General features: G+C 45.1%; 1 protein-coding gene across 1 annotated transcript; it reads right to left on the minus strand.

The window, feature by feature from the left end:
• Window positions 1-4,798: 4,798 nt before the first annotated feature.
• Window positions 4,799-7,724, minus strand: LOC120528273 (zona pellucida sperm-binding protein 4-like). The gene is made up of 12 exons (XM_039752403.1): window positions 7,537-7,724; window positions 7,328-7,449; window positions 7,168-7,240; window positions 6,936-7,094; window positions 6,671-6,858; window positions 6,342-6,439; window positions 6,140-6,267; window positions 5,805-5,994; window positions 5,581-5,728; window positions 5,368-5,443; window positions 5,057-5,179; window positions 4,799-4,937 (listed from the first exon to the last, which is right to left on the minus strand). The coding sequence occupies exons 1-12, from the start codon at window positions 7,682-7,684 to the stop codon at window positions 4,816-4,818; spliced, it is 1,575 nt and encodes a 524-aa protein (XP_039608337.1). The 5' UTR covers window positions 7,685-7,724; the 3' UTR covers window positions 4,799-4,815.
• Window positions 7,725-9,001: the final 1,277 nt, after the last annotated feature.

Below are 9,001 nucleotides of genomic sequence, written 5' to 3' on the forward strand. Positions count from 1 at the left end.
AGAGGTTTTTGGGACCCTCTTTTTATGAGCCATTGACTGGTGTGTAAGCAATGAATGATTTAAACTTATCTGATGCTAATGGTATGGGCGTCACGGTGGCGCAGTGGTAGCGCTGCTGCCTCGCAGTTAGGAGATCTGGGTTCGCTTCCCGGGTCCTCCCTGCGTGAAGTTTGCATGTTCTCCCCGTGTCTGCGTGGGTTTCCTCTGGGCACTCCGGTTTCCTCCCACAATCCAAAGACATGCAGGTTAGGTGGATTAGCGATTCTAAATTGTGTGCTTGGTGTGTGGGTGTATTTGTGTGTGTCCTGTGGTGGGTTGGCACCCTGCCCAGGATTGGTTCCTGCCTTGTGCCCTGTGTTGGCTGGGATTGGCTCCAGCAGACCCCCGTGACCCTGTATTCGGATTTAGTGGGTTAGAAAATGGATGGATGGATGATGCTAATGGTGGGTGGCACGGCGCAGTGGGTAGCACTTCTGCTTCACAGTTTTGCTTCCCGATTCCTCCCACAGTCAAAAGACATGCAGGTCGGGTGCATTGGCGATCCTAAATTGTCCCTATTGTGTGCTTGGTGTGTGTGTGCCCTGTGGTGGGCTGGCACCCTGCCCGGGGTTTGTTTCCTGCCTTGCACCCTGTGTTGGCTTGGATTGGCTCCAGCAGACCCCCTGTGACCCTGAAGTTAGGATTTATCAGGTTGGATAATGGATGGATGATGGCAAAGGAAACAAATGTATTGTCTTTAAAGTGGTGTGACACCAACCAACTGAGGAGGGCACAACAGCAGGTGTCCCACTCCATTTTGAATCATCTGGACAAGCTGTGTGACCCAGACCGGTACTCACACCAGCAGAGATGTGACCAGACCACAGCTTACACCAGATGTTGTTCTGCACATGGTCAGGTCTGATCTCATTGAGTTAATATGGCACAGAGTGACTCGAAGTCTAAGAGAACTGTGCAACACAGCCACTGAAGGACAGGGAGTCTCATCTGTCACCATCTTAGTGACTTGGCAGGTGTTGGTGACCATGCGCCAAGCTGAAATGAGAAGGTTTGCTGAATAGACTGAAGAGCTGAGAGAAGAAGGTCCATTTGTAACAGCTGCAATGCTGGAGGTCTTTCTCACAGGTTTCCATATAACAGATTTGTATATCATGAGATGTGATCCTCTGGTGGGAACGACAGGTAGAGATGCGCATCAGCAGAGCACTGCTAAGAAAACAAAGTAACTGAAGGATAGGTACCTAGGCAAGCATAGAGTTGGTGTAGTGCTGGACTTAATTCTCTTGACATCTTGCGAACTTCAAAGGCAGCCCAGTGTTTTCATTTAAAGATGGCACACCTCCACTATGCTATGAAAAACTGATGTCCTCTGCAAGGAGTAAAATTGGTCCAGATCAAATTATGCAATTATGAAAAGGTGAACACATCACACATGCAGTTCGACTGGCAACCGTCTCCCCACCGTTTTGGAATGCAGGGCAGGTGCTGCCAAAAAAGAATGTTTTGTGAATTCTCTATGTAATAATTTATAGCGTAATCAAAATTGCATAATTAGATCTGGAACACCCTATACACCTTATGGTGGAATAAATCAGTCCATGATAAGAGCTGTCTAAAGGGATGTGGTGTGATAAATGATACCAAGAAGAGTGGTCAGATATGGGGAAGACCACACTGAAAATGGCAGGAACACTGATGAGAAAAAAAATTACTAATTTAGACACACCCCAACAGGATTCTATTGGATTAACTAATCCAAACCAGTTACTCCAGTGAAATTTAACCAGTGGGTTATCACCAATGTGCAGCATTAAGAGCAGCAGGAGCAACTGAGCAGAAGGTGGAAGCGCCAAATTAAATGAGAAAAAGACTGGAAAGGCAAAGCATGACAGCAAATTTCATATCCTCTAAGTGATTAGGAGCAAAACAACTAAATTAAATGTAACTGTCATGGAATCAGATACAGGAGTTGGGATAAAATGTAGATTGGGGTATAATGGGGTGGAAGCATAAGGGACAAATATGTACAGAGGTTTTTTTTTTTTGACTATAACTCAGCGTTCAACGCAGTTGTCCCGTGGAAACGGTCTAATAAACTTGTCTCCCTCGGACTGACATCATCCCTCTGTAGCTGGGTGCTGAATTTCCTCAGACAGACAGACCCCAGTCAGAGTGGGAAACCAAGCAGCAGACACAAGAACAATCAGCACTGACTGCTCAAATCCCTGTTTACCTAGGACTGTGTGGCATCTCCGGACAGCAGCAGCAGCATCATCAGTACGTTTGCTGCCGACACTACAGTCATAGGGTTTATTACAGGGAGGGACGGACGGCGGCGGAATATAAGACAAATGTGTCAAGAAGACAACCTCTCCCTGAATACAGATAAAACCAAGGAGATGATTATACACCCAAGAGTTAAGACTGCAGCACACTCCCAATTACATCGGTGAGGCGGAGAGAGGAAAAATCTTCAAGTCAGGTGCTCGCTGATGTGGATTCCAAGGAATTTTGATCTTACGATACACCAGCGGTTCTCTAACTTTCGTAACCAACCCCTTTTTCTAGCTGGAATAATTCTGCGCCCCCTACATAATACAAGATAGATGAGAGTAACCCGTGATACAACTAAACAAAAGGGATGATACTCGTGCGGTGTCGCGGTATCCTATTTTTACTTCCATAAGATTTCCATGTGTTCCACTAACTTCGATGAAATGTTTGCAATTTTTGTTTTTAAAGTGCTGCAATTTAAAAGGCATTGTGTGTTTGTGGTAGTAATTCTAATCCCAACAACAAATCGTTTTACATAAAAAAATGTAATAGGTTTTAATTAATAAAAATCTCCTAAACGAGGACACCGATAAAGTCAATCTGCACGAGATGAACATTTTGGTCCGACAATTATACCGCTGTTAGTTGTATCATGAAAATAATCAAATACGTAATCAATTGAACTGAAAATTGGCTACGCTGCCAGTGTGGTGCAGTCGCGCCGCATCATCATCTGATCTGCTGTTACCCGGATGCTCGCGACAGATTCCGCTACGTCTCGAACTTTCCGGATTGAAAATACGCTACTATAAAAGCAGCAGCAGCGCCGCCCGTCATAGAAACAAACTTCAGATAGAAAAGTAGCTCAGAGTGTCTCGATATCTCGAATATCAATTTAAACCTGGACAGGTTGTGTACTTTAAAGCATTCAGGCACCCATCAGTCATTAGACCTGTGCCTTAGAAATGATTTTAATTATAATGCATTTATTGTGATGCTTGCAAATTTAATTTCCAAATTAAAAATGTAAAAAAAATTGAGGTCTTGTTTTAAATTTATTCGACGACCCCATTGTACAGCTTCGGCACCCCCAGTTTGAGAACAGCTGCAATACACAACTCGTTAACCCAGCAAACAAAAGGCTGTTTTCTGAGGAAGTTGAAGAAATTTGGCCTGCCAACCAAGATCCAGTTTCTACAGGGGTACAATAGAGAACTGCTAACTGTAAAAGGTTTAAAAATCAACCTAAAATTACTTCACAAGGTAACAAGCAATTTAATTGATCTTTCAAATTAGAGTTAACCTTTTCAAAAACTTTAAAAGCAAAAATTTAGCTCAAACCAAATTTCTTTAAAAACCTCAAATATTTCATCCATTGTATTGACTGTAGTGTCACTTAAATTCTTATTTGGACTCCACTAAATAAGTGTTCTTCATATGGTGTTGAGTTAGGCTGAAATGGTTTAATAAAACCACAATGGTTTTGCTTTAAGCAATGGAAGCAAAATTTAAAATGTGGTACATTTTGTACAGGGTTTGAAACATTTCCCCAGAACAAAGTTCCAATTGTCACTATAAAGTAAAACCTTTATATGTGAGCAAGAGTTATAATCATTGAAATTACATTTCAAAGAAATAGTTTCAGCACATAAACCTGGACATGCCATGGACATTAAAGCAGTCACTCCCCATAGCTTCAGCACTCCAGTTTGAGAACCATTGCAATACACAACTCATTAACCCAGCTGTTTTCACACACACACACACACACACACACACACACACACAGAGAGAGACTGTTCTATGGTACAGTAACTGCGCCTTGCAGGAGAAGGCATTCCAGTGTGCAATTAAAACTGCACACACATCTCAGGAGCAAGCTTCTCCCAACTACAGGATATCTACACTAGTAGGGTTATCAGACAGCACCCAACAAAGCAATCCTCAACACACCCTTCAGGAGTGTGAAATCACACACCATAAGACTAACAAATTCTCCCCTCCCCCAGTAATCGGACTCAATGCTAAGTTGTCAAACCAAAGCCTGATTAATGGTACTGACTGCTGCAGTAGGTCATCAGGTACTGTGCACCTTATTTTGTAAGTCTTTAACTTCATATAAAGACAAAAGTGTAAACCATTTTAACAAAGAATTACTACATGGTTATAACTGTGTAGATCAAACATCTTGTATCAATGTTAAAACTCATTTAATATTCAAAGATTGCAGCCTATTGAAGCCTTTTACCAAGTAGTCTTGAAAATTAGGCCTCAAAAGAGTGCCCACTATAACCTGTGGGGTCAAGTACAGGATTGTGGCACCAGTCCAGTTAAATGGGTCATGCTAAATGCCCAGAAAGACGGGGTGGGTTGCTGGGTAGAAAGATTTGTAGGTCACCATGCAGAACCCATTTCTTAAAAACCAAAGCCAAAGAGTGCAGCACCTACTTGACCACCACAATAAATGCTGGGATTTTTTTTTTTTTTTTTTAATATATAAATGAACAAAGTCAAAAACTGCAAATAAGTAGAGAGCATTTATTAGGTTTTCAGATTCACATTGTTCCCATTCAACCTCCTCACAGCAACTACAGATATAGCAAGTACAACCATCAAAATGGCAGCTGCAGCTCCCAGCACCAGGTATCCAGTGGGTAAAGGGGCTGTGGGAGGAAAAGGATATTAATTCTTCACTGTATTGCTTGGAGAGTAAAAGACCCAAGGATCAGCCAAACACAAGCAGGACTCTAGACTACTCCAGGAGGAGAATCAAGATGGTTACCTTCCTGCTCCAGATTGGATGTGGTCACCTGGTCAGCCTCAATAACGACAGGACCACTGTGAAGGAGCACATTCTTCCTGGATAAAGAAATGTGTGCCAACTTGTCTGCAGCTCTGCCAGTTCCTGAAAGTGGCAAAGTTCAGAACAAACAAGCCATTAGACAAAGTCCTAATGAGACAGCCTAATGGCCTACCCTATTTTAGGAAGCCCAGTTTACCCACGCCTCTAGCTTGGTGCACATTTGACTGCATTACCAGTATAGACTGTGTCCCATTAGCCACCAGAGCCAAGCTAAAACACAGGCTACTCACTTCTTGCAGGGCAGATCTGAGTACAGGGGTCTGAGGCAGAGGGATAGCAGGCAGCAGCAACACAATAGATGAAGATCTACAGAGAGCAAAGACAAGATGCTTTGTCAGGACTACGGATTCTACCACAGAAACTGAAGTCCAAGAATATTTCATGTGTGACCACAAGAGCTTCAAAAGCAGCAGAGGCACAGAAGAGTTGGCAAGGAAACTCACCTTTTCAGCCAAGGCTTTCTGAGCAACAGGATCCACAAATGCAAACATCTCAAACACAAATCTCTTATAATGACTTGGGTAGGCCACTCCAGATGTGCTGTCCACAGTCACCAAGCTGGTCAAATAGTTGTCCCCTGTGTATGGACACCTGGGGAAAGCAGACCACCAGTTAAAACTGACAAGCCAATTGCAACTCCTCTCCACCCTCACAGGGGGTCACCTACCCATTCACCAGAAGGCTCCACTGGGGCTGGCTGGAAGCAGAAGGACCTGGGGTGACCCAGCAGTCCCCAAGAGTCAGAACAAGGTTAGGGTCAGTCCTGTTCATGATGTGCACTTCCACAGCGACAGGATCCCTCAGAGTTTTGGTCACTGGGTAGTCAGCATCCACATAGTAGGAGCCATAGGAAGAATCTGAACATGGAAAAGAGGGGACCATCGCATCAGTCAGACACTAACTTCATGACCCTCTCACCAAAGACTCCAACCCGAGTTTTAGAGTTTTGCATTCAAGTCACCCTGGGAATGAAGCCACAGAAACCCTCACCCCCTACAGTACCTGTAGCAATGACCAATTCCAGGTCAAATGGCCCTTGCTCCACTACGGGAAGAGGTGGCGCCACAGTATACACCTCAGCCTCCACTTGCACATCCTGGCTTCCCAAGTAGGTGCACTGGAAGAATAACCTGAGGAGAGAAACACCACATCATAGCAGGTAGAGCACATTTAGGGTTAGAGGAAGCAGGTTCAGAAGCCTTACTTGTAGACACTGTCCCTGGTGATGGAGCCCTCTGGACCACTCCTCACAGTGATGGCAGCAGACATGGTGTTCTGGTACATCACATTACCACCAGCCACCTGAAACAGGGACTTACTAATCACTGCCGACTTCTACACATCAGGGTTCAGACCCACATACCTCCTACTAGCACCCCCTATTCACAGGATTCAAAATTCAACTAGATGGAGGACAGCTTGATGGCATTTAATCCGAGTTGAAGGCGAGATGGAGTTTGCTACATCTACCTGACCTTTTGGCCAATGTCACCCTTAGGGTTGCTAAATACCAGAGTGGCAGAAGAGTCTCACCTGAACTGTGCTACCACAGGCACTGACTGGAAACTGGTACATGACAAAGCTGGACAGGCTGGTCACTGGGCTGCAGCTGGGGGAACTGCTGTCCACCAACTTGATGGACCCAAGATCCAGGGGAGGAAGGGTCACCTTCTCAGACACCACCACCACAAACTGGCCATCCAGGGTGCACTGCACAGTCACTGGCCAAAGCAAACACAAGCATGAATATCCAGTAGCAGATACCTTTGCTCACTCACACCCCCAACCACCCACTCACCATCATTGGCATAGTAGCATGGACTGTTGCTGCTGCTTGTATCATAACAACAATTGTTGGCTTCACAGTCTGCTTGAGTGATGGATGAAGACCCTCCACAAGGGAGCTTCTCTCCATCTGTAACTGCACATCTCTCAGCAACACTCACAGATCGGGGAGCTGCGATGATGGAAAATAAGCCCATTTAGAAGATGGAAGACACTCGGGACGAGAACCCAGAAGCGAAGCATACCTATCTTATGGCATGTGAACATCTTCACATTAGAGGACCGCCCAACGGCAATGACCACGACATACTGGGAACGCTAAAGAGAAAGGAGAGGCTCAAACCTCAGAACAAGATACCACAGCTGGATTATAAACTGCAACGGAAAAGCGCCGGCGCTACTCACCTGCTCAGCCACGTAACCATACCGGGAAGAAAAGGGCACCGTTAGTGTGGTGCGGCCAGACTTCACACGGAGGACGATTCCTGGAAGGTCTTTGGTCACCTTTAACTGTCCGCCAATCGTCTCTGAAAACCAGAAAGGAAAGTGGACGTCATTTACTGAAAGACGCAGGCGCCGACTATGCTCAGTGGTCGAGGACAATCCGCACTCACGGAGAAAAACGGTCGGAGAGCCTTCAAATGACAGCGTCATCGCCTTGTCCTCGTCACATGTCTTAATCACATCTCCTGACGCCGCAAACACAAACTGAGCGCCCGACACGCACAACCAGAAAAGACACCAGCAATCCAAACGCGCCATGCTGTGAATGCACCAAACAGGAACACGACATGAAAGCGGGAGCGCGCGGGGGTTTAAATTATCGGCGGCGGCTCACGTGATTCGTTAGTGTGACGGCGCGAAAATGGAGCGCGGGAAAACAACGGCACTCCTTCAGCACGTGCGGCTTTATTGAGCAATCAGCACGTCACGGCATCGGAGTGATCCGTTTAAACGAATACCGCGTTGAAGTGACCGCTCTGTGGGGCTTTCTTTGTGTTAATTTATTTAGGTCATTCCCAAGCCATCTTTTCTTACACAGCCTCTCTTTAGAAATACTCGCAGTTGTCACGTTTCTAGTCTTCTCTTCTTCCTTCAAGTTTAGTGATTCCCGCATTTAATTAAGTGAAGGTGGGCAAAGTTTAGGGATTTTATAAAAAAATCGACTTGTTTCTTGTAACATTTGTGTGAGCTGATTTTTTTTTTTCTTTTAATTAACCGATGAAATGAAGTGGGAAACAAAATTCTTCCATATAGCTTCTGAAGAGTATTTTGTAATGTGCCCGTGAACTTTCTAATGAACTTTAATTCACTTACTTATAAAAATACTGTCTTTTTAGCACTTGGCACATGTTTAGAAGGGAACTGGGGTATCAGATAACTCTGTGTGAATTATCAGCTTTAATCAACATGCAATTTTCAGGAAGGGTTAGTGTAGGAATCAGGTCAGGAAGCCCACCTGACAAGGATCGACGGAGCAGACGAGATCAGCTCACAGCCGTAAAACGTGCACTGCTGTTAGTTTCTGGAACACGAGAATCGGCTTTGCATACTCTGAGTTGGTATTTTAAAAATTAACTTTACGCCGATGTCGCATTATGCGACGCTTTGTCGAGGCGTATGTCAGTCGCTAATCTCGTCGTTGCACAATGTCAGATCACACAACTGAAAATCCCAGCCTGACCGCCGATCCTGCAGCACCGTGGCGCTCGCCCCTTTTTCTGACAGCCAATAGCGTGCCGCCTGACGCTGATGGCGCTATGTGAAGGGTTCATAGGTTGGGTGCGTTCAGCCAGAGTCTCTGACCCTTTTTCCCCTTTTCCATTTGATTTAAGTAAATACAAAATGATACGTCAGACAGACCAACTTCTCTTTTGTCCATGATGTTCAAAACACGCGTGATCCCTATTCCTCGCCACCTTCGATGCGTTGCATCTAAACGCTCATTGGTTTTCAACTCTTGCACGCAATGAGCCCCGCCCTTCCGATCAAAGAGACCATCAGACCTGTTTGATTTCATCCTAGCCAGTCACACAGTAGTTGGTCTCAGTCATTGGGGATGTCACATTAGATGCTCGA

The sequence above is a fragment of the Polypterus senegalus genome, chromosome 4 (assembly GCF_016835505.1).
Source record: "Polypterus senegalus isolate Bchr_013 chromosome 4, ASM1683550v1, whole genome shotgun sequence".
NCBI classification, from domain to species: Eukaryota; Metazoa; Chordata; class Cladistia; order Polypteriformes; family Polypteridae; genus Polypterus; species Polypterus senegalus.